The sequence below is a fragment of the Perissodus microlepis genome, chromosome 3 (genome assembly GCF_051167445.1).
Source record: "Perissodus microlepis isolate ML-2025 ecotype Zambia chromosome 3, ASM5116744v1, whole genome shotgun sequence".
Lineage (NCBI taxonomy): Eukaryota > Metazoa > Chordata > Actinopteri > Cichliformes > Cichlidae > Perissodus > Perissodus microlepis.
The window spans coordinates 43,846,441-43,872,862 of NC_140463.1; the positions used below are offsets into that span (position 1 = coordinate 43,846,441).

General features: G+C 40.6%; 1 protein-coding gene across 2 annotated transcripts in view; it reads left to right on the top strand.

The window, feature by feature from the left end:
• The first annotated feature begins 20 nt into the window (after positions 1-20).
• The window catches only part of LOC146391653 (RAS guanyl-releasing protein 2-like), a 36,846-nt gene continuing 10,444 nt past the window's right edge, over positions 21-26,422 (top strand). The window contains exons 1-11 of one of the 2 annotated variants that reach the window (XM_084924599.1): positions 21-410; positions 12,884-13,017; positions 13,162-13,264; positions 13,493-13,549; positions 13,815-13,946; positions 14,472-14,622; positions 15,998-16,171; positions 20,667-20,783; positions 21,143-21,424; positions 25,683-25,757; positions 26,108-26,227. In XM_084924599.1, coding sequence (XP_084780725.1) covers positions 12,948-13,017; positions 13,162-13,264; positions 13,493-13,549; positions 13,815-13,946; positions 14,472-14,622; positions 15,998-16,171; positions 20,667-20,783; positions 21,143-21,424; positions 25,683-25,757; positions 26,108-26,227 — 1,281 coding nt within the window. In that variant the 5' untranslated portion in view covers positions 21-410; positions 12,884-12,947. Of the gene's footprint in view, positions 411-12,883; positions 13,018-13,161; positions 13,265-13,492; positions 13,550-13,814; positions 13,947-14,471; positions 14,623-15,997; positions 16,172-20,666; positions 20,784-21,142; positions 21,425-25,682; positions 25,758-26,104; positions 26,228-26,422 lie in introns of both variants that reach the window. The other variant, XM_084924598.1, reaches the window with a different exon arrangement.

Consider the following 26,422-nt stretch of genomic DNA (forward strand, 5'->3'; position numbering starts at 1 on the left):
ATAGGCGGGACTGTGGCTCTGCAGTGTTTGTGAGCTGCACAGCTGGAACACTAGAAGGCTGGCACGCGTTCCAGCTGCGAGCAGATAACTGAGCTCGGCTGCCTCCGCTGCACCAACACGCATCACATCCACAACGTGCTTCCGAGTGCGCCAGTAGAGAACTTGGAGACAGCCGCATGGCCCGTTCACAGCAGCAGCATTAACCCCCCGAAGTCGGACCCCAGTTGTTTATCATCTGATGACTTCTTGCGGGCTCCCATCTTTGCCGATTCTAACACTCGGTCGCCGAACAGACTTTGTGAGTTCGACAGTGTTCCGGTGATGTAACGCTTCCCATACCAGAGCTCACTCCACAACTGTTGTCACTCCAGCCTCTCCTCTCAGAGCATGGGACGCTTCAAACTCTAAAGGTAAGAAATCTCCTATTTACTTGTTAATACAACACTGGTGCCACTTTTTTTCCCCTTTTTAATCTGCAAGGTGGAGCTCAACTAAGGCACCTATTTCTTGAAGAAATCTGCCAGCGTGAAACGTTACACGTCCTTTTCTGGTTCTGTTGCAAACCTTTCACAACCTCGATAGGCTGACTAATGCATGAGTGCAAGTGTTACTTCTTTTGCAACAGTGAAATTGCGCATGGGCATGCCTGATTGCACCATCAACAACTGCATTGTCTGTCTGATAATTTCACGTTGATTCATTATGGAAAAAAGGAGGTGAACTTAATGCTGCTGGGCTCAGACTTGCAGCTGCAGATACATCTACCTGTTGAACAGTGTTCAGACAGTGATGGTGCTATTCACAGGGCCCAGTGTATGACTGACTGTGTGCTTGTGTGTTTGTGTATATCTAGCTTGCAAACAACAAGCGTTGGCGGCTGTGTGTAAGAATGAATGAAGAAATGCATTATCTTTGTGGCTATTAATAGACTCACTATAACCACAATATAAAGCTGAGATGCTTAGAGCTGCAGCTACACTGGCGGTGGTTGGGGTGGGGGTAGAGGGATGCCTATTTCTAAAATCTGAAATCTTTGTCCTGCTTCAGCTGGCATGAGAATGATGGTTAACAGAGGTCTGCTGGCACGCACAGTTACAGCTCAAGATGCCAAAGCTCTAGCTGAGTTCTTCTCTTTAAACCTTATGCATCTTTCAGAGCTGACAGCACAGTGAGGTGTGCTTTATATTGTACATGCACTGAGTCTCAGGATTACTGGCTGCTTACTACTAAACCAACGGATGTAATAATACCTGCATTGAAAGGAATTTACCTCGACTGTAACGCAACACTGTAGGCCACATCCCAGCTGATTGTGATTCAGCAGGCCCGAGTGGTGAGTCAAACGAGTGACAGGTCAGGTGTAGCTTTCTCAGCCTTCAGTCAACCTCTTCATTACTTGTTTTCTTATGCAGACTGCAGCTGTCTTAAATGTAATGATTCAAGGTGATTTCGTGCCAATGCGTGCAGAGCAGCAGGGATTAGGAGGCATCTCGGAGTGTGTGGACGCTTACTCACACTGCAGCGTCTTCGCCAAGTTCACCCCAGCTTTATCCACCCCGAGCCGTGGTGTCAGAGCCGTGGGATTTCACTTGTAAGCTGGAATCCCTACTGATGTTTTTTTGCTGCATGTGAGAGGCTAAAACAGAGAAGTCACTTCAGTGTTTTCAGTGTGTAGCTCATTTGGCTGGAGCTACACGTTGCTGATGTAGCTCCCGCTGCTATTTTGAATATTGGACAAGCCTGCTTTTGTGCACTTGCTCATCCAGATTAGCAGCTGCTCATCCAGAGAATGCAAATGAGGCAGACATTCAGCATCAACCATCATGCGTGTGGCTCCCACTTACACACTTCTGTCAGCGACCAACAAATCAATAATAAAAAAAAAATAGTCCAAAGTCCATTTTGTCACATGCTGGCTCATTTGATCATCAGTCACCTCAAAGTCACCCATGGCCTCTGTGATCTCATGTACACAAACACTGAAGTGGTGCTTGACTTGAAAGGTAGAGCGCTTTAAAAAGACGGGATTTCAAGGATTAAAGTGCCTCCAAAAAACCGAGTGTAGAAAAAACTGAGTGGAAGAGATTAAAATAGGAAATCTCTGCATCTCTGTTCTTTCGTTTTCTCCTCTGCTGCTGCAGTGCAATTACTTCTGGCCTGCGGAGCAGACACCCTTGATATTTAGCATCACTTCCAGCTGCCTCCTTCCACCTCAACCTGCAGTGCTGGTGCACTTATCAGGAAAGCCAGCTATAATTGGTTGTATTGTAAAAAGCTTTGCTGCTTTATGCCAAAGGACCGACAGCAACAAATTAGGGAGGAAGGGATGGTGAGTTGAGGAAGGCAAGAACTAAAACAGAAGGGGGGGGGGAGAGAATGGAGGAAAATCAAGCTGAGAAGAAAATAATTACAGAGAGCAGACAATGAGCAGCAGCTCAGACATGTGCACTGGATATTTGCCATCATGGATGGTCCTGTGCTCTGTCTGTCCTCTACCTTCTCGAGTTTGCTTTTTATTAGCTAATTCAATTTAATCCTCCTTGATTACCACCACGGAGGCCGCCTGAATGTTGAAGTCTTTTTTTGAGCTGTTTGTTCGGTGATGCTTTTAACTGATTTAAATACCTGAAAGGAGAATTTAAAGGCACGCGGCGTAGGCAGAGCTGGAATCAGACTTGGTACGACTCCTACTAACTTGGCAGAAGAACAGCAATCCCAAAATTGTGACAACTAAGGATCTAATTGTGAATAGATGTGAACAGGGTTACTTCTAATTATGTATCAGCCTTCACAAACTGTTTTGCAAATGGTCTGCAAATAATTAAGCGGTCATCTGGGATATTTGGATTCCTCTGCTCCCTACTCAACTCTTCAGCTTGCAGCAAAGGCCACGTACTCTGTAAAAAGGTATGGCAGGAACACAGGAAAGAGAGGCGGCAGCAGAGGAGAGGGAGACATTCTGTAGGAGGGGAAGGTAGCGGGGGTGGGAAAGTGTCAGACCTGAAGAGCTATAAATCAAGCTGAGGCTTTGAATTCAATCAGATAGGGTGAAAGGCATTTGTGGGCAAATCCAAAGCTGATTACTAGAGAAATTAGCAGGTGGTTACAATATCACCATTATTTGAAGTTTGGGCTGAGTGGGGTCGCTCTGCACTGAGCAGGTGTTAGGCGTGCCTCAGTTTCAGAAACGGAATCGAAAGTGCCTGCTATCCCACATCTGCTATCAAGTAGTCTCTACCTTTGTTTTTCCCACTCATTCTGTTTACAGTCTGTAATCTGTCAAGCTTTTTGTCTGAATGTGCATAATATTTGGTGTGTTATGACTACAGGAAATTGAGGGCTTTGTGGTGTGCTCATGGATGTGTGCTGTTTTAGGGAGGAATACATAAACAGGAACTAGCCAGGGCTGTTAAAAAGCCTGCGGGGGTAAAAAGGAGGGTGGCTGTTTGAATGTGAAACTCCCAGCATTCACAACTAGTTCAAAATGACTGTTGTATAAAACCACTGTGCAGCTCAGTGAGCACATCTCTGACAGGCAGGAGGAAATGAAGCAGATAAACACTGCGAACAGAACAAATTGGCCTCCAGAACTGCAGTTTGTGCCTCATTCTGCAAACCGCAGGCATTTCTTCGAAGATCGGAGTTTGTGAGAATTAAAACATGCAGCATCACTTGGTATGTGGCCCTAACCAGAAGCAGTTTTTACAGCAGCTGCACAGCTGTGCCTCCTTGTTTCTGAGTCAAGGGTGGAAAACAGCACCTTTGGGCAATATAAGTAGCTGAGATTTATATTGTGAAGGTGAAGCGGCTTAAAAAATACTTTTCAGTTTTCTTTTGTTTGGATGATTTCTTGCTTGAGTATAGCACATTACTACTGACTGTTGGTCAACGTTTACATTCAAGGCTTTGTGTTAGACAGGATTTATGAAGGAAAGCTTCTTAGATTTTGGGCAACTGCTCTTTTTGCAACAAGACTTCCGGCTCTCTAAAAGTCTATGCAAAACTAACCTTGTCCAGTGACCACCAAACTTTGTCCCAATAGACTCAGTCACTACTTCCAGGTCAAAGTTCATAAGTTCATATTGCAAATTAAGGTTACTATTAGAGCGAAAAAGCATGGTTATGCTTATTGGCTAATGACTTTCACTGAAAAGATAGTGACAGCAAAAACACCCAGGTTGAGGCTTTTATGCACTAACCAGAGGGTGTTATCACTGTGACTACACCCATGTTTTACATCTTTTAATCTAGGGTTTAACTTTAACCTCATGTAAAAAATACAGAAAGCCTTAACCACAAACGTATTTTCCTGCTCCAGAAGGTAAATATAGTATGTAACAGCTTGCAGCTACATAGCCTTGAATAAAGATGGACAGTATTGCCTGGCAAACAGGGGATTACACGATTGTGTGTTGCACAAAGGGAAAACACAATCACACAACTAACTGGCTTTAGAGGTTCTCGTCTGTTAAGATAGCTCTTTGTTTTATTTTATTCTTTATGCTAAGCTAAGTAGTTTCTTGGGGCCGCTTCACATAAAGTTTTTCTTACATAAAAGTCTGACAAAAGTGCAAATGTGCCTGTTTAGAAGACTCAGAACTTCTCTGATCAGTAAAAAAAGGCTAGCCTGGCTGCATTCAAGGTCATAAAAAGTTAAACCCTTGTAAGCTAACTATAGGTAGCAATATCCTCATATTAACTGTGGAGACATGCAAATAGAGCAAATTCCTCTTGGCAAATATATGAATGAATGTATTTCCCTTTTAATTTAAAATTTGGCCATTGGAGATGGAACACTTTGCAACAACAGGAAGTGCTATCCCTGACTTCAGCAGAACACTAGAACACGAACCCTGACCGAGGCATGCTCTGAAGTTAATAGACAGCTGGCAGGAATCAAACCCAAATGCAGAATTCCATAAAATGATGTACATTGGGCCTTTCACACAATACACCATGTGGCCTCATCTTTTACTCATCACGCAGTGAGGTTTGAAAAGGAAGTTTTGTGTGTCAGAGAGATAAATGACAGAGTGAGGAAAAACTCTAGCATATAGAGGAAATATGTGTGAAAAAAATTATTCATAGCACTTACTCAAGCCCGCTCTGTACAAGTGTGTTTGTAATAAGGTAGCAAAAAAAGAGAAAAGTGTGGACAAACAGAAGAAGTTGCCACATCTCACATACACATAGCAGCACACCCTTCCGGTATTTGTTGTGAAGCAAACTTTTACATCTGGTAAAGGACCCATATTTGAGCAGGAAGCTTGAACACAAAGCAGTGAAAACAATCTGACACAATGATGCATTGTCGCATTGTGGTGGTGGCAGGAGGCATACATTATAACACATGAAATCAGCCATGATGCCCTCTCTGTCTCCTGCATTACGTTTTTCATTTGAAGTCAGAAATGGGAGATATAAGATATTAATTTGAGCCAGATTTGGAGCAGGATGCGTGACTTTATTTGTTAAAGGACACAACACAACATCCCACGTGGGTAGCTGCTGTCTCCCAGCGGGAGGACATTTACATATTTTTCTCCTTTTCCCCTCGTTGTTATTTTAAGATTACGAAGAAGTGCTGCTTTTCTCAATCTTTTGAGAAACATTAGCATGAGTGCTTCCATGTGCCTATAGAAATTTCCCAGTTACACTTTAATTTCATATATCTCATTGTGTCTTCTGTCAGTACTAACCCTCTATACTTAATCTCTTTCCTCCTTCGGCCAACAGTATCTTTTTGTGTTTTACTGAGCTGAAGCACACTCTTCCTGCCTCCCAGTCTCTCTCTTTATCACCCATTCAAACATTCCTCCTCTCCTCCCTCTGCTTCAACCCCTTCCCTCCCTAAAGAGCAACTGTAGCTGCTAATCTCAGTTTGCAGCCGGTGCCCCCCCACTGATGTGGCATTCTGCGTGTCCAGGGAAAGGGAAATGTTTCCCTTCCTGCTCTCAGTACCCTACGGTCTCTAAATAGAAGCCTTCCACCAGCTACTCTGAAGAACTATATCTGTCCCATCATGCAACACCCTTACTACAACTGGGGGATGTAGGGGAATAAACAAGGGTGGTGTGTATGAAGAAGTGGTTTTTGCATGCGTATTACAGTCTGTCAAAGACAGGAAGATATGATTTAATATCATATACATTTTTTTTAAAGCTAATATCATTAGAAAAGGTTGTCTGCCTGCGCCTGCTGTTATGTTACATTTTACATGGCCAAATTTGTTAGTGGAAATCTAAACGTAATGCTATTACAGTTTCTAGCTGTAACATATGATGAAAGGAAAACTGTCTTAGCATCATTACCCACCAGTAAGTGGTTCACAAAAATGGAAAATGGAACAGCAAAAGTAAAAAGGAGGCGGATAAGAGGAAAAGCCCGCGCGGTGTCAATAATCAAAGGTTTTATAGGAAATCTGGCCTCTTTTTTTTCTTCTTTAAAACGCGGTAGCTATTTAAGTCATTCATAAAGTATGTGACCAGACTATCAAACTATGTTTTACTGTTGTTTTTGCATTTCTTCCACACAATAGTAAGAAACATCAATATACAATTATTACACGGTAGCCTCAAATTCAGAGCTCTTATATATTTGCTAAAGTTTTAGTAGAAGACTTATTTATTTCATATACTGAGGTTTATACAAGACTGACAGCTATAAGCAGCATCAGCATGACAATGTGCTCCATTAATTAATAATGTGTCTGCCATGGTGTTCAGTATGTCACATGCTTATATCTGAAGCTTCACACCAAACACAACATAGAGCCGAGGTCATCTTTGTGTGTCTGCTTAAAGAAAGTTGTGACAAAAGTTGTAAGCACACAAAATATGAGGCCCAAAATGTACAATTTGGTAGTAATCCACCCAAATGTACTTGAAAAACGGGACTCTGTCCAATCAGTCTTGCTATGGCACTGACAATTTGAATAAAGAATCAAATTCTGTTAAAATTGTGTCTCTTTTCTTATAACTGTTATCCACAAAAAACTTGTTTTTCCCAAACGCCAAGGAGAGAGGATAGAACTAAATCAATGATTGTGAATTAGCATGTAGCATTTATCAGCATGGAATTGAGTCCATTATGGGAATGTCGATAAGACGATGGACATGATTATTGCCTGTTTGTCAATGCCTTATCATCAGTCAGTACTTTAAGACGGGAAAGTCAATAAAGATTTAAGCTCTCGGTTTTCTTCTAATGTCTATAGCTGGAAAAAAATGTGTGCGTTTAGCATAAGCTCCTTTTAAGAGTTCTGCTGCTTTAAGAGTTTAAGTCAGCTCATAAACTCTGCATTTGAGCAGCAGAAGAGACGCGGTCATATTTGGAATATCAGTTTTCACAGACATCCTATAAAACCACTATTTGTTATTATTAGTTATGTTAACCTCATTATTTTAACTATATGTATATTTCAGGTGCTTTTAAATGTGTCCAACAGGAGTCATCAATTATTAAACAGTAGCAACAATGATATGTCAGCGTGAATTCACTGTTATGGGTCAAACTTCAAAAGCATTGGTGTAAAGTTGAGAAATAGCTGAAAAGCAGCTCGCCTGTTATTCTGTGACCGTGATATTGAAAACGAGAGAGGCAGTAGTCTGAAGGGGGTCTGACTGCGTCTAGCCGGAGGATGTGACCTTTTTCACTGCCCAGTAAACCAGCAGCACACAGCAGATTCTGCATGGCCAGGATTGACCAGGCACCCGTCAACTTCCCTTTATCCCCGCTGAGCCCCATCCACCCCTTAATCTGCCTGATCGATGGCCCCGGGTCCTCGTCACCAGGCAACCAAGGATGACACTAAAGCTCTCGCAGTGTGTGCTTCTTTACAATCAATTCACCGCTTTGCAGATATCGGGACTGTATTAGAAAGACGCTGTTGGAAAAACACTTAAAGAATGTCTAGAAAAGAAGGGAGGAGGGATCCTGTTTAAGATAAATCAGTCTTAATTCATATAAAAACTTAGAGAAAATTGTTTTCTGGGTAATGGCAAAGCATTCCTGTCAGCAGGATGATGAATGGTGTATTCACTTTAATTGGGAAGATACCATCATCATCAGGATGGGCACAGTGTGTTCAGCAGCGCCAGACTAGACTCTGCTAAAGCGTTGGTGACACTTTAAAACACCTCTGCTTCTCTCTTTCTTTTTTTGTTTAGCCCCTGAGAGATGGGCCCCGCACAGAAGGAGAAAGTGGTTTTAGGTCCTCATTCAGTTTTGAGGATGGACAGTTTTGTAATAAACACTGAAAATGCAGAAGTGAAACAGAAGAGCACATTTTTTCACAGGCAAGGCCATCTCAGCTCAAACCTAGATGATCCTCAGGCTTATCTACTGCAGTGAGGAAACAATTGACTTCAAGGCAATTTTCATTCTCATTATATTCATGACATGCGAGCAGACGTAATTGCCAGTGCACAGAACCGATACTGATGGAGTGTAGGCTCCTTTTTCTGAGCTAGGCATCACAGGTCTTGGTGTTTGTTTGCTGAGGTTTTAATACTCACATGCAACACTGCTTTACTTCCTGTGGTGACTTTAGCAACCCACCTTGAAACTTTCATATCTATTTACAGCAACACAAAAGCCTTTTTAGTTGTTCGCCATTTATCTTCCCGTAATCTGACCATATCGTTTCAGCAGTTTAATCTTGCCTACTGATCAGCACTGTGGCTGATCGCCCTAACAATGTGATGATTTAAATTGCGGTTGAGGATTATACTTCTATCTCTTTCTCTACGTTTGCTTCCCCCACCATCCCTGCAGAACGTGGCTGAGACAGCTTGTGAAGCCTGTAATTGAGTGTGTCCACCCACCGCGTTGTGGCAGAGACAGTGCAGTGAAAGGCTTCATTGTGTCAGGCACAATGGATACATACACATCACACCCTTCTCACACTCACAGAGCCACCACATTAAAATAAAGTTACAGCAGTGCACAGTGTGTTGTTGGGGATTTTGTTACCTAACTTTGTTACTTGAGCTTAACCTTAGTGTCACTTTTACACTTATAGTGTCATGAAAAAATGTTCACACCTACATGTTACAGACCACAAACAAATTTTTCTGTTAGACAAAGTCAACCAGAGTAAATATCAAATATTTTTAAAATAATAATTTCATTCAGTCAGGAAAGAAAAGCTATTCAAATCTATTGGGCCCTATGTGATAAAAAATATTTATCATGAAATTAGTTTGACTAGCCTCACCCAGGCCTGATTACAGCCACACCCTTTTTTTATTTTTTAATTTAGAAATAATTTCAATTGAATTGAGTCGAGTCTGACACAGTAAAATAGGCTAAGAGATATCAGATCCTGATGAACCATCCCAAAATTACTTCAGAACCCAGAACAACTAAAAGAACTGCAGGCCTCACTTGTTTCAGTTAAGGTCAGCGTTCATGATTCAGTAATAAGAAAGAGACTGGGAAGAACCATCTGACATAAAAATAACACAGCATTTCATAAAAAGGAGATCCCACCAACAGTCAGACACGGTAGAAGTGTGATCGTCCACTGCTGCTTCGTGACCTGGAAGGTGGTTCCTTCAATTACCTTGCTGTAATTGAAGGAACCATGAATTTTGCTACCAGAAAATCCTGCAGGAGACTGTCATCAGTTTGCGCCTGGAGGTTCAGGCCCAAAGAAAGCCTCAAAGAATTCCCAAAAAACAAAACAGAGATTTCAGAGAGACCTGGTCAAAATCTGACTGTCAAAGAATGACCTTAAACAAGCTGTTGATGCTTGAAAACTCTCCAATGAGGGTGAATGAAAGCAATTCTGCAAAGAAAAGTGGGGCAAAATTCCTCCACAGTGATGTGAAGGACTCCTCGCCAGTTATCGCAAAAGCTTGATTGGAGTTCTTGATGCCAAGGGTGGTGCAACCAGGCTCAGGGGGCAACTGCTTTTTCACACAGGGCCAGGTAGGTTTGGAGCCCTTTGTCTGCCTGCATTTTAGATTAACTTGGGTTATCTTTATTTAATACTAAAATTATCTTTCATGAGCTGAAACATTTCAGTGTGACAAATATGAAATAAAGTAAGAAATCAGGAGGGAAGGCAAATCCTTTTTTCACTGCACTGGACCGTCAATGTTTTGATCTGGGGCTATATAAAAAATTTAAACTGAAATTTGAAAATAATGAATCAAAATTACTAGTTTTTTTAATGAATGGATGGAAGGATGGATGGATGGATGGATGGATACATTTGACCAATTAATCATGTCATAACTTGGAAGATGGTATATTTTGCTGATCGAGACACAAGTAAAGAATATGGGATTACTCCAAAATTGTTTTTTTGTTCTTCTACTGAAGGTATTTTGTGCTCAGGTGTGTGTATATGTTGTTAAAAAGTAACTGGTCATTAAGTTGTTGTTACCATGGTTACTTGGAGCCAGACCTTACCAAATCAAGAAAAGCACAGATGCAAATTTTTAGCTTGTTTCCTATGAATATGTGATAGAATGAAACGCATGTCAAAATATTTGCTATTGTGTCGTAAATATTCATCAAACTTTTTTATAGCCTGCTGCAGACAGCAATACAGCATGTCAGGAAAAGATAAATAGTGGTTTCCTGCTGATTGGGCTTGTGGCTTAGTATCTGTCTGATAGAAAAGCCACACACATCGGTGAAAACTGTTTATTATGCTTGGCTCCAAAGTGCAGTTATAAAGCATAGAATTGGTGTGTAAATGTAAAAACTGATTTTAGTTTGACGAAACAGTCAGCCAGTATTATAGATCTGATTCTTTACTGATACAAAACTAGCATTGCCGCAGTCTGAAAACAATTTATTATCGAAGCAGTAATTTGTTCAGCTGGTTAAGATGTAATGCAAATATTTATGTAAACTTCTGGGCAAAACAATTTTAAAAGGGTCATATTTTATAATCAATCGTGTAAAAATTGGGCGTCTGTAGTTTAGGAAGTAGAGCTGGTCATCTACTAACGGTGTAAACAGCCATTTGACTACTCGCTGCAGTGGACTGTATCCTTGGGTAAACATGTTTAATTGCTTGTTAACATGACTATCTAATGAGCCAGCTTGGTCAAGATGACCTGCTGAAGTTGAAAATTATCATCAGAATGGGGAAGAAAGAAGATTTAAGTGAATCTTTGCAAAAAAGAATACAGTGAGTGTACGTTTATGTACAATCCTAATCTTCCAACTCTGAAAAAAAAAGAATGGCCCTCAAACCTGAAATTGAATATCGACATGCGTGTTTGTGTTGTATGACAGTAAAACAGCTGCTCTGTCCATTTTTGCTTTCTTATTCTTTGATTGCATGCTTTGATCAGATCTTTGTTAAAAATGATTATATCACAAACTACACACATGGGTCCAAATACCTATTGTTTCTGCATTTTGCCACCAGTGTATCAAAATATAAAACATTTTCTATGAGGCTGTAGTCAAAGATAACGTTGGTCAGCAGGAATCTACTATTGTGAATTTGCAGTTTGCAAGATGAACGGCTAAAAACTCGCTCATCAAATAGTTTGGAACAGACTACAAGAAATTATTATTTCAGATGTAGTTTTGACCCCAAACCCAAGTTTCAAAGGTAGTAGTGTGGCTTCTTTTGCAAAAAATTATGGATTCATCTGGAAGGCCTTTTATGTAGTGCTTAATAGAAGTAATCACAGCAATTGTCTGGCCAATGAGAAGCAAATGACCAACCACTGGAGCAGTTGCAGCAGTGGGTCATATCTTGGCATTCTAGATGCTAATGGCCCTAATAGAAGTCTGTGTTCTTGTTGTGGGTGAGAATCTACACAAGTAGCCTTCATGCTCTTCAGCTGAAGGTATTTTGTGCTCAAGTGTGTATATGTCTCATGAGAACTTCAAATGGAGTATAATCCCTGGCTTCTTGGTATAAAATTGCCTTCTTTTTTTTGTTTATTCCTTCATCGTTGCCACAAATATGACAAATTTGGAACACAGTGCTTGCTGTTAGACAATAATGATAGTCACATGAGCCTTCATATAAATAGCTAAGACTTGTACTGCATTCCAGAAACCTTTGTTTGGAAGTGATGTCCTTCTCGAGTTAGTGGGTTCCAGACAAAGGCAGGAAAAGCAGGATTTGTTTTGGTTCTTAGCAAAGTAGATCCATGCAGGTATCACTATGAATACAGCATAATATTTAAAAAACACAATCATGGATAGAACCTGATCAGTTTTCTGTGTACGACTTATTTAGGGAGTCAGGATTGGCAGTACGAATTAAAAGTTAAAAGTTTTACTTCTGTTTAAATTCAGTGCTGCCAGCTTGGATTGCTAATTAGGATATGTTGATATTCTAATTATTCATATTCAGTAATGCACTATAGGTGTGGTTAAGACTAGGTTTATGTTTGATTGGTCCTGATATCAAGATCCTTCTAAGTCTGGCCTTAGCAGTGAGGACCAGGCTTGGTAAAGACTGATTGGTGCAACTGTTCCCTGTAAACTAAAGCCCTAATTCACCAACTCATTTCCCTACACACAACACTAACAGACTGCAAAAACTTTAAACTGTTAACCCCGAAAATTGGGTCACTTAAAAGGTGCTTCTATAAGTAGAATGAGTTCATTGCAGATTTTGCACTTTGACACCATGAATGTGTTTTGGCCATACTTAACCATCATATCAGATGACACTGACAGGCACATGTCCCAGTTAACTTACTGACAATGCCATCATCCTTACCCTAGATGCAATGCAAACAGTCAATGAATATGCCACTCTGCAGTGCTGAACAGGATATAGAAGAACTAACCACACAGCTATTTTAAGTGTGCTGCAGTAGCCAGAGTAAGTTTTGCTTCCCCTGTGTTTACTTCATAATTACTCCCCTCTCTTTTCATCTCCTTTTGTGTTCAGTGAGAGCCAACAGATTCAAACCACAGAGAGGTAAACGAGGGGGAAAACTGAGAGGACCGCTACGATGGAGTCCATATTATCGGAACAGTCTGCCACTGTGGACGAGCTGGTGGAAGCCTGCATCAAAGCCTTTGGTTGGTTATTTAAGTATTATTTCTTTTATATGAATTATTCATCTGTTTGTAAAGGGAGGCAGTAGAATAAAAAAACACAAGCACAAATTGAACATGCTGAGGTATCTTCTTAATGACAGGTGACTCCCTGTTTTTTCCTCATAGATGAGAAGGGCACTTTGAAGGATGCATCCTTGGTCCGCATGTTCCTCATGATGCACCCTTGGTATATCCCTTCAGCTGACCTGGCCAAGAAGCTGGTGCTCAAGTATCCTTCACCTCTGAGTGTTCTTACATCAGTGACAAATGTTTTTTTTTGCTTAGTGTTTTTCTAAGAATGCTGCCTATGAATATATCTTTTTTCACACATAATGCACAGAGCAATGGAAATAGTGCCAGACTTTGTTCCCCTTCTGTGAAATCTAAATGAGATTTTTGAAGAAGTTGTTGTAGTGTTGCGAGGAGCAGCTCAGTTGCACCTTGACTTAAGCATCAGATCTCAAGAGGATGGCTGCACCGATGAGCGCCGAACAAAAATATGCCACCTCGTCAAGTAACAAACCATCTTTTCTGACTCCTGCTCGTCTCGTTGCCTTTTTCTAAGAGATCTTTGATCTTTCCAAGTGTCATTTCCATTTATCCTTTTATCCTTTCTAGTTTTTTCTATGGTCTTCTTCATGTGCTCCAATTAGGTGCTTTGTTTCATCAAATACCAAAACTATAATGCTATTTTAAATTATGAGTTGACCACAGCCCAGTCCTTTCAGTGTATGCCATCACGCTCACCTCTCTCTCTCTCCCTTTATTCTTTCTTCCAGGTACTGGATTTCTGAGTTTCCCGCAGAGTTCAATCTGAACCCGGAGCTGGCAGACCAGATCAAAGACTATAAAGACCTCTTGACCACTGAGGGCAATGAGAGGCAGAGTCAGCTCATTGACTTGGACAGCGTGTGAGTGAATAGGCCACTGAATGCTGCGTGTGTTGTTGACAGTTTGAATGAGTGTCCCCATCTGCCGATGTTTATGTCAGCAAGCCCTTTATTGCCTGTTATTTGAAATTGCTGAGCTGTGCTATGCAGGGCCAGTGACCTGTCCTTTTCTGAGAAATGCCACTTCTATATGGCTCCGCTTTCTTTTATTGCTCCAAGGAAATTAATTTGTGGAGCTGATTTGATTTCTATGCCGGAATATCTTAGAATAAGCAGGGGAATAGCCTTCTAAAAATAACTTCTACAGCAATAGTTGGAGAGTTGTAGTTCAGTCTACAAATATGAGGTTTCTCAGGGCTTTTTATATTGTAGACACAATGTACTATCATCATTTTCTCATGGTAGTTTTTCCTTTTTTTCCCCAACAGCCCTTAAAGGCCAGCTGTAACTTTTGCAGCAGCTATAAAAGTGATCCTTATGTAGTTTTTTATGGTGCAGTTCCAAAAGACCTTAAAAGAGACAACTGTGCTTTTTCTCCCTTCTCAGGCCGTCATATAAATGGAAGCGGCAGGTGACCCAGCGTGTCCCATCTGTGTCCAAAAAGAGGAAAATGTCCCTGCTGTTTGATCACCTCGACTCCTGTGAACTGGCTGAACACCTGACCTATCTGGAATACAAATCCTTCTGCAAGATCCTGGTCAGTGTGACCATGGCTCTGTTTTTTTTTTTACTGTGATGTTTACAGCTCTTAAATTCTCCAGTAACTCTGTGTTTACATGATTCAAGGCTCACTGCAGTTGCTAAGCAATAGTTGTTAAAATCAACTTTTACTGGGCAGTAATTATATTTAGTGACTGGAAATAGTGTTCAATTTGAGCGCTATTTCAGGAGGCAAAAGAAATGACTGGGTCTGTGCAGAATTAAACGCATTTTTTTTGTTGATAATTTATTCCAGTGGGATGATGCTCGTGGCACAGTAGGGACAGTGGTAATGGCGTTTCTTTTGTCTTTGTCTTCATGGCTCTGCTAAAATAGAGTTTTGCCTAAAAGGAAACAAAAAATTGAATTAATGAGGATCTAACAACGAGTACAGCTGTAATTACACAATATTATTTGTCTGTATTTGACTGATTACAGACAGTTAATATAATAATATAATTTCATAAACCAGGCTTGCTGTTTCCCATAGATTGTATTAGACAGACGTAATGGCGTCATCCAGTGTTTGTGGGGCTAATCGGACTGATACAGCATTAGATGCTCATGTGATAGGAAGTTGTCAATACCTTAATTGTTTTCTGTCTCGTGGCAATTTTAATCCAAATTTGACTTGGACATGCAGCTCTATTAGACACTTGAAACTAACAAATCAGACCATAAATGAATCGGGAAAGTATCTGCTGAGGTTATAAATACTGTATAATATTTCTTTTTGGAAACAGATGAGTCTCCGCCTGCTTTGACTATTAGAAATAATGCAGGCTTACGGTACTTTTCATTTCAGACTGTGTCTGTATTTTGTATCCAGTCTTGTTATTTCATTGTTTAAAGTTCTGTGCTCAGCTAGCCAACTGCATATCCAGGTTTACTGTATGGACATAGGAGACATTTTTGCCAGGAAGGTTGTCAAAAACTCTGCTGTATCAAACATGTAGAACTACCTGCTGTGATCACCCCTTGTGGACTGAAAGTAGCATTTCAAATTACACCTTTAAAGGTGCCTTATTGTTGAACTTCAATAAAACTGGAGGGCATAATAATCAGTCAGTTAATAGAAAATAATAAAATAGAATAGAATAGCCCTTTATCATCATTGCACGTGTACAACAGAATTATGGGTGCTCTACACCAACTGTGCAGGAGTAAAATATAAATAGTAAGGCAGCAGAAATAACAAACAGAGAAATGTCTACGATCAAGAGGAATATATACAAAACAAGAGAATGGCCTATGCATATATGTTTGTTGTCAGGCATTTTCTGTTGCTGAATTCAGAATTGCTGTGGGATGTGAATATGATGTACTGTAATTTAAATAGATAAAGACTTTCAATGCTTTACTTCTCCTTCTAGTTTCAGGACTACCACAGCTTTGTGATGCATGGCTGCACGGTGGATAACCCCATCTTAGAGCGCTTCATCACGCTCTTTAACAGCGTCTCACAATGGATCCAGCTTATGGTGCTCAGCAAGCCCACCGCCCCGCAGAGAGCTGCTGTTATCTCCCATTTCATCCGAGTGGCACAGGTCTGTCTGCTGGGTCTGTTACAATCGGGAAAGCTTGGCGGTTCTGGGTTCATGGATAGAGAGTATTAGTGGGTGATTGTTGGGGGCAGAGAGAAAAAAGCAGGAAAGGTGATTTAGAAGCAACTGTGAAAACCGGGAGGCGCAGAGAGAAGTGGAAAAGTCACCGAGGATCTCTTATGACTTGCAAACAAATGCAAAATATACTAGGATTTCCCATTAGCAGCACAACTGTGTGAAAAAGGGAACATTAATTTAAAAAAGGCATTGGAGGTATTAGCATTCCAAGCTCCCTGCTCAGTGAGATAATGCTGCTGCCAGGGGAAAATTTTGCATCTTTTAAAAATAAAAGAGATCTTTGGGCTCAGTTCTAGCTATCTATGTTTTTTTTGTTCCTGTAGTTTACCAGAGTAGTTCTCTGTGACTCACAGTACCAAATAATCCTTACTTATCTCATGCTGAGTCTTGGTGCAGTCCATGACTTCATCCACCGTCTGAAACAAGCTTCAGTCAGCTTACTTCTGACTGGCTGACCCCTGGAAACAGTGGGTGGGCTTCTGTGATGCAAAAAGAGCTGCGTGTCTGACATGACCATATTGCAAATATCCTCTCATATTTACATCACACAGAGTAGAAAAAATTGCAGCAGAGTTTTTAGCATAAAGCTTGACCTGTTGCCCTATAGTCATGCCTTCAGTTTAGGGGGTTTCAGGAAAATATGATATTTATGGTAATGGTGATATTTAAAAATGAAATATTTATTTTGCACATATGCTACAGACAACTGATTTTTCTTTCTGTTTACCTTTGTACAGTTATGCTTAAAGATTCTCTTACCACCTCCATAAACTTGTATTTTGAACATTTTTCATTTGCCAAAAAAGACAACAGACACAAAACAGTTGTAGATACACTTGACTGACAGAATTATTGCAATTATTTCTTTTTTTAAAATTGCTTTTCTTTAGATGCCTCATTAATATTATTATGATGTTTTGTAGTGGAGGAATCTAGTTTCCAACTAGAGAAATATGACTGAAAACTGTGCCCACCTTCCTGTTTCTGTACTCATTCGCTATAGCGTTATGGTTGTCTGCATGTCATGATCGCTCTAATCCTAATCTTCACTTAATCTTAATACTTCCACAATTTCCTGGAAGAAACTGCCAGCTAGCTGCCCTGTATGGTTTTCCAACCATATGTCTGGAGGCTGTCATCCTTTCACTACAGACGCATGTCTTTAAGTGGCACCCGGGCTTCTCTGTAATTGATTTCAGTTCAGCTTGATGTTATCGCTTGGTTCGGTCTGCCAGATGGGCTGAGTTTTCCCTCTACGCAACAACTCAGTCATCTAAGCCGTTAAGAGGAAGCTTCAGTCAGCCATAGAAAGTGCAGAAAAAGAATTTTCATCTTAATAGCCTGCAGTGCTCTGTGAATGCATGCTCATTACTTACTGCAAGTCTAGTGTGGGTTTGTTTTCATCTTTATGAGTCACTTAGGTCTACTCCCGTTCTCCATTTATTTCATCTTCAGCAGAACACATGCTAGACGCACATAATGTTCTCTGTTGGGGTACGCCAGCAATCTAACACCTCTGCAGGGTTCTTATCAGGGGAAGCCCAGCAGAGCTCTCCCAAGTGTTTCAAACTGAACACTTAAGGTTGTTTGAGTGTTTCAGGGAGCTGGATACTTTAGAGGTGAGGACAGGATGAACAACTAAAGTTCGGTTGTGCAGAAGGTGGATCATGAGCTCTTTCTGTGCAGCCCGATCCAAAGATCGGCATCAAACAGCAGTGTCTATTGGCCAGTCAGCCTGCCATTCTGATTCTCAAAAAGCAGTACGCAGAACATTAGCATAACTAGACCTATTCGACTGGTCACATGATGTTCTGTGCACCAATTAAACTCTTTTATATTTGTCAGTGGTTTAATTTGGATTGATACTAATCAAAAATAAAAAGCGTGTTTCCTTATCCACAATATTAAAGCAGTGCAGTGACTGAAGTGTGCATCCCTTGGATGAATTGTAATGTGCTCTGATGACATTTGTTGTGTTGAATACACATTGGCCTTTGTGGTTGTGGATTGAAACAGCCTTCCAGCTGCTAGGTGGATATTCTCGTTTGTTATGAGATCCTCCATAATAACGGTGGTGATCCCCACACTGCTGACTCACTGCCATCACCAGAGAACTCTTTGTTCTTCAGTTATTTGAAAAGAATGACTTGCCATTAGGCTTCATTTTATTTTTGCTGGCTGTTAGATAATGCAATTATACTTACTTTGCTCAAATGTATACACATTCAGAATGCTAGTGTGTATATAAAGCTAGATTAATCAAAACTCACATCACCCAGATGTCAAGTTGAGCTAGTGGAATTACAGGAGGTGAAACACACCACAGACTGAGTATCTCCAACTACAAGTACTAACACACCTGTTAATCAAAGTATCCACAAGCCCAGCTGTCAGTCTTAACAGAAGCTGTTCACCCTCCTTACAGTTATTATGATGGAGAAATGATTCGCAGAGGTTAAAACAGTTCTCTGTCCCAGGCTATGCTTTTTAATTCTGTAAAATCTGACTTTTAGAGCCAGCTTCAAGTGGCCATTATAGGAACTGCAGTGTTTCATATTTCCCATTTGCTTCATTTTTCATCCCTGGAAATTGCTGCTTGATTCTGATTTGACCGTCAAAGGACCGCTGTGCCTGAGAACATCCTCACATACAAAGCTGGCTCAGTTTCAACCAGAGCAGATAACCATGGTAACATGAGCTGCACAGCTAACCCTGTTTGGTGAAGGTTAATTTGTGGCTCTATTAAGTAGAATGAATTCATGAATACAGACCTTCAGCTGATCTGTGCAGACATTTTAATGAAGCCAATGCTTAGTGTTAAATTCCCTTTTTTTTTGGTCCTCTTAGGATGATTGTGCATGGCTGTCTATGCAGTTAATGATTAAAACCAAAGTAACTATCTTTCCCATGAAACACCTTACACCAACTCCACACATTTCAACTTCTTTTTATTCAGACTCTGGGGCAGTGCCGTGAATGAAGCCAGTTTGCAAACATGTGTCCAATGCATCAGCAAAGCTTAACACAATCTAGTTCCTCACTTGAATGTACAGAGCCGTGAAAAAAAGCGCTCTAAGGTAGAACCACTGCTGACCAAAAAGAACACAGAGGCCGATTTCTCACTTATCTAAACCTCCCCCAAATCAACCAACTAACCAAACAAAAAAACCTGAAAAACATCTTGATTATCCCAAAGATTTTTGGGAGAATATTCTGTGGACTGACAAGACAAAATTTGAACCTTTTGGAAGAGTCAAATGTATTAGGCCATCAGTTTGTGCACTGAAGCTCAAGCACACTTTGTGCAGGATTATGCAGGACTGAAACAAACTATACTGCACTTAAATTCGATTAAGATGCTTTGCATGACCTTAAATGGCGATTTATGCCCCAAAGTCCTCCAATAAGGCTAAGAGTGGGCCAAAATTAGAGCATACACATCTGAGAAGATCAAACCCTCCACAAAATTTCCTCAATCATTTTCCGCCCATTTAAAATGCCACAAACTTTGATATTCTCTGATGTATCCCAGGGCAAACACATGCTGGTTTCAGATGTATTCAGAGGCAGCACAGGAGGCAGTCTTATTGCACTTGACATTTCCTAAAGCTTCCCTCTGCTGGTTGTGTCCCATTTCGGCATCCTACTGGGAGCCCATCACAAATGACTCATGCTCATTAGTGTTTTTTTCTCAACTGCACACTTGCATTAAAAATTCAATTGTAAACGTGGCTGCCTTCAGTTTATTGCACATTGTGTTCTTTGTGAATGTTCCACCTGCGTTTGATAAGCATACCGCATCACCAGTCCACTGTGTGCTAACTCTTAGGTGACAGGGAAAGGTGTGGCATGTTGACAGTGAAACCTTTCCCAGGCATCACTGATGAACACATGTATGCGTGGTGCAGCTACACTCTGCAGATGATGGCCTGCTTTCCATACTGCTTTGCAAATTGATTCTAAAGGTTGTTTGAGCTGAATCAAATGATCCCCTCTGGCAGCCCTCCCACGCAGCAGCGACCTCATTGATTTTCACTGAGATGCCAGCAGTTTGAAGGGCAGCGAGCAGCCCCACAGAGCGCCATTCACAAAGAGTTAGACTAACTTTGACATAGACAGCTTAGAGCATTCACTAAATTCTCGGTATTCAGATTATGTGTGGATGTGTATTTGGCCTGCTAAACTCTTTCAGTATCTAACCCAGAAGTCTCTTCACCCTGTAACCATTTATTTCCATAGCTGCATCTTTCTGACTGCCTGTAAGTCTTTTTTCCTAACTTATACCACCCTTCTTTATCTTTTTCTCTCTCCGCCTTAAAAAAAAAAATTGGCCAGCTTGCTCTTGGCAGTGGCTTGCACATTCATAAAATATCTCTTCTTTCACCCTCACTCCTAATATTTCTTCCTCCTCCGTTCACAGAAGCTGCTACAGTTGCAGAACTTCAATACACTCATGGCGGTAGTGGGCGGCCTCAGCAACAGCTCCATCTCTCGTCTCAAAGACACGCAGGCCCACATCAGTGCAGAGACCAACAAGGTGCAGTAGCTGCAGCCATCTGTCATCTATTTCTGGCAACCGCAACCAGGCACTACCAGACAAATTCAATGTTCGCTGCATGTCTGTGCGCTGAGCTAATAAGTGATAATGCTTCCTGATTGAGTATTCAGCATCTTCTGTGTAAGCGGTACCAAGCTCCCTGTCTGTGCCCATTACTCCTACACAGTGTCTTTTTAGAACTATGAATTTGAGCCACATGACTAGAAAGTTAAATGCAACAGTTGGGCGAGTTACAGTTATGTAAGTCCATCTGGAGCAAAGTTTTCGACAACATTTGTGATGCTTCCAAATCAATCTTTTCTGCTCCTCAAACCTATATTCCTTTCACTCTACGACAGGTTTTTAACAACTTAATTGAACTGGTGACATCATGTGGCAACTACAGTCAGTACCGCAAGCGTTTTTCTGAATGCTCCGGCTTCCGATTCCCAATTCTTGGCGTGCACCTGAAAGATCTGATAGCCGTACATGTGGCACTGCCAGACTGGGCCGACAAAGAGAAGACACGAGTCAACCTGGCAAAAACCCAGCAGCTGTACGCTATCCTTCAAGAGCTGGCGCTCATCCAGGCCACGCCACCTAACGTCGATGCCAACACAGACCTGCTCAACTTACTTACAGTGGGTATAAAGTTTGTTCCGAGCCCAAGAGAAATGTTTGGCTTCAATTACCTACCTCTACTGAAAGCAGTTAAAGGGGTAATAAGAGACAAATCAGGTCCCGAATCAAGTTAGTCATGATGAAGTGGCATTTGTTTGTCAACCAGACGGCTGTGAGGAGGTAGTAGGAGGAAGCATTTTATTTCCAGCCAGTGAAGCAGGCAGTCTGTTTGACTTTGTTCTGCTGTGATTCGACTGGCTCGTGGTCAGACAGACTGTTGTAGCCAGCTGGGACAAAATCTGTGCACAGACAAAAGTCAGAGATCATGTGTAGAGGAAAAGATTCAAAACATGAACCTTCAATCACAAAGCAAATGGGATTCACAGATGTGGTCCACAGTGGCATAACAGAGAAATGGTTACTAAGGGTTTGATTGGAAATGCACTGAAAATGAAAAGCAAGATAAAGCAGAAGCGAGACAAACTGGGTTACTTACATTTGCACTTACATGATGTTGTACAGCCGTACAGGCGGGAGAAGAAATAAATGTGTCACAGGCTGAGCAAAATTCACAAAACTAAATGGGTAAAAAAGAAAAAGACATCGTACATTAGCTTTAATGCTAACGTTTGGGTGCAGAGAACATTAAAGAGGGCATTTAAGTCAGCATTGTTGTTTTCACTTTCGTAACACTGCTAGCCCAGTTCCACTGTTTAAAGTGACTCATTGTTCTTTATCAGGGACAGAGAGTTGTAACCCCTGCAGCATCGTTTTCACTGAACTTTAAGTTGTTAACCTGCACTGAAACCTCATGTCTATTCCTTTAGACTAAAAAGCTTTCCCTGTCAGGTTGCTTTAGCTTTGAAAGTACCCAAGGGGATCTCAGTAGCAGCAGTCTCTTCTTTGAAATCTGAACAGTTTTTCAAGAAAGCCCTTTTCCTAAGAGATCACTGTACTAATAGCTCAGCTGTATTTATTCCTTTACTGAGGGAAGAACTGAGGAGGAGGCATGCGTTCACTGCTGTTTGTTTTCATGTGTATTGCTATACTTGCCAGCAAGATGATACAAAGGCTTAAATAAAACTTAGTGAAGAGGTGAAGCTTGGGTAAAAAGAAACAACAAAGACCTTTGTGTTAAGGCCTGCTTAGGATCAGTTAAATTAAAATTGTAACATAGTGACATTGTGACATGACTTGTAGTTTGAACCTCATTTTCATACGATTCTTACTTGGTTATCCAGATCAACAGAAATACAGTGGCGGAATTAATTGTTTGAACCAATGCTGAATTTTTCAGTTTGAGGTCTGGAGACTATATTTTGGGTCACTGTCATGCCAGAAGACCCATTCACAACCCATCTTCACCCATCCACAACCTTTCTCATGATCATCCTCACCCCGTGAGGCATGAGCTTGCAGATCAAAGGCGACTGATGGTAATTTTATATTTCTTCCATTTCTGAGAAATTGCACCAACAGCTTTTCCCTTCCCACAAAGCTTCTTGCTGATGGTCTTCTGGCCCATTCCAGCCATGTGCAGGGCTGCAATCATGTCCCTGATGTCCTTTGACAGATCTTTGGTCTGGCCCATGGTGGCAGAGTGGCTGGAATGGAAGACTCTGTGGACAGGTTTGCTTTATACACATAACTAGTTGAGACCAGGAGCAATTCATTTGGACTGGGCTGTTTTGTAGTTTTACAATAATAAAGACAAACCCCCCCCCCCCCCCAAAAAAAAAAAAATAAGTAAAAAGTATACACCTCCCCACCAGGCTAATGCAAGACTGTAACCAATGTTACCATGGTGCCAGTCAGTGACATCTGCTTTGACTAGTGGCACTCGGCAACAACAAAAGGAAATGGCTCATAATTTGTGGTTTGACAAACATTTTGATAGAGAGAGAAATGAGAGGGTTTTTAGAGAGCACAGTAGCAGACAGGAAATATACAGCAGTGAGGATATCATCAGCTGTTTTTATTTACCCAGGGAAAACAGACTAAACTGCTTTGCATTCAGCCAAAAATATAACTGGACTTTAAACAAAAGGCAATGTTTTGGATTTACCTCAATGACTAAATAAGTTAGTATAAAGAAATATATTTTAAGCAAATATTTTACTACACATCCACTTGAAATAAAGTGGATGTACTGTAATATCATGTAACAGTGAGTGAGAATGATACCTTAATTGTTGCTACCTGCTCTTTAGTTTGAAAGCTGAGGTGGTAGTGGCATTTTACAACTTCACAACCCAGTGTGTGTATGTCAGTATTTTTGGCAGATGCAGACAGGAATCTCCTGAATTTGAGCACTTTCTGAATTTAAACAATCCTAGGAGATCAATTACTGGTAGCAGGTGTTGCTGTGAGATTGCAGCTGGTTTCTCGTTTTTTCTCCTGTGAAAATAAAAGAAAATAACTTAACAGCTTCTGGAGCTGAGAGGCAAGAGAAAAGTTTGCTGGACAGAGTCAATATCCAATTATCTTATGCCAGTGCTTATTGGAGTTGATCTAGCATGAGGCCTGCTGGGTTTGCAGCGATAAGATGGAAAGCAAGTCAATAACTCCTTCAAAATAATGAAAAGGGGAAGGCATGCCTTATTTTAGACAGGTAAAATAAGCAAACCACGCTGGTTATTTTTCTCTTCAGCTTTTCAAATGTACTTGCTGCAGCTTTGCAACTGAACCTTTTCACTGAAATGTCTGAAATTCTTCGAAATGACACGGTTCAATAAAAAGAAAATAATTTAGCAATTTTGTCCCAGCTGACTAAAACACAAGACACACAAGTACAGTGAGAGAGTAGGACTTAAGGAAAACAAAAGTGTACGAGGCCAAGCGTGGATGCAGTAGACGAGTACGTGTAGCAGCAGACCTAAATGTGTTAACCATAGACCGTATATGCCACATGTCTATGGTGTTTACAAGTGCAAAAAATAGATGCTGCTCTCTCACTTGTTGCTATAATGGCTGTGTATGCAAGACATGACTCTGCTTAACAGGTCTTCTGAGAAACATGTTTCTGTGTGAAAGGGTCTTTGTGTTAAATACTCGACAAATGTGTTCAGAAACTATATGTGAATACATTTATATTCAACAAATTGCTGTTATGAGATGCCTGGATTTAGGTGTTTGGATTATTGCTATTGTTTTAAATTTTCACAATATAAAGTAATTAAGCTTATATATTGTCTTTAAACTTACAAATTAACAGATGCATATAGATCCATGTTTATTGACTATCCTCAGCTTTGAACTACATCTGACAGTAAGTCACTTAATGGAGCTACTTCAGCTGACATCATGTGACTTTAGAGTTAACACAAGTCAAGTGATGACAACCTTTGCCTCCATTAAAAAATCCAATATTTTATTGCACCATACAAGAAACTGGATCAATGCCCATTAAATAAAAGGTTTCAATGTGCGTATGTGGGGAGTAATTAGCAAAAGATTGCAATAAATGGTGTGCGCTCAGACAACGTGGCAATATATTTTTCAGAACGAAAGCATGCAGTTACTCTATATCACTATATATAGCAGGTGACAAGTGTTCTGAAATGGTTTGCAGCTGAAATATTAGGTGACTTCTTTTGAGTTCCGTCAGCTAGCAACAATAAATGGCTGCAGGCTGCTAAGTGTTGCAGCAAATTGCTAACAGATCAAAGAACCAAAAAGTAAATTTATATAAGCTTTCCAAACTCAAATGTTAGTTCTAAGCTATGATGTTTCTGCACATTAAAGTGAAAGACTTTTGGGTCTTCCCCTCTCATTACATTTAAATATGTAGCTTGCCTTCACCAGTGTGTGAATGTGTGTGTGAATGGGTGGATGACTGAATATGTAAAGCGCTTTGGAGTCCTTAGGGACTAGTAAAGCGCTTTAAAAATACAGGCCATTTACCATTTTAAATATGTATAGTGCCTTAGCTAACTCCAGTAGCTTGCTAACACAGTTCATACTTTAATAGCTAACTAGACACAGGCTGCTAGCGTACACCACTGATGTCTCAAAATGTCATATTTTTAGCTAGCAAACAATATTTTAGCCTTTAGTTTAGGTTTTGTAGGACTGATTTGGAAGGTATGAACCAAAATGTAACTCTATAAAAAACTTTAAATCTTTACTTTTGATGTTTATAGAAAAAGTATTTTACATTTAAGAAATAAAAGTATTCTTATTTGAAATAACTGCTGGTGTTAATACCTGATTTTACCTGATAAATGGAAATTACTTGAATTTTTTCATGCGCCTTTTTCACATTGGCTGTTTGTGCAGGTGTCTCTGGACCAATACCACACAGAAGAGGAGATCTATCAGATGTCTTTACAGAGGGAACCACGCAAGCCAGTGGTAAGCAGCATGGTGATATACTCATCCCGTGTGTCCCCAGCCCCTCACCTCTCATGCACTAATATTGCTTTTCTACAGACTTGCTATGATAGATAATGGTGATTTTAAGCATACCTTCTGAACCTCAGTCTAAAATTGCCTGCATTTCAGACAAATATACTGTAGACAATATTTATCTTAAGATATTAAAATATCAGAATTGTTACGCTGGAAATCTTTTTCAAAAAGTATTTTCATTCTGATCCACCGAGGTTATTCCTGACTTCTGCCCTGCGTGGCGGCTTTCTTTGCTTCACTTCTCTGGTTTAATATTGATCTCATGGGCTCTGATTTCTCATCAACTGTAGCAGAACTCCAGCCCTGCCCCCGCACCTGATCCCAAGCCCAGTATGATTGATGAGTGGGCCGTTTCAGTGAAGCCCAGCGCTGACCCCACGATCATCAAGAAACACATAGAGAAGATGGTGGAAGTGAGTTTCTCTGCTCCCTTCATATTCACATCTCTCAGAACCTGAGAGGTGCTACAAGGATAAGGATAAAAATGAGCTGTGGCTGTACTCACCACCACAACTGTCAGAGATCAAAAGTTAAAAAACTGATACATCTCTAGGCTTTTACCACTAAAATGATTAATTTAAAAACAATAACGCTCACCAGTGCTCTTC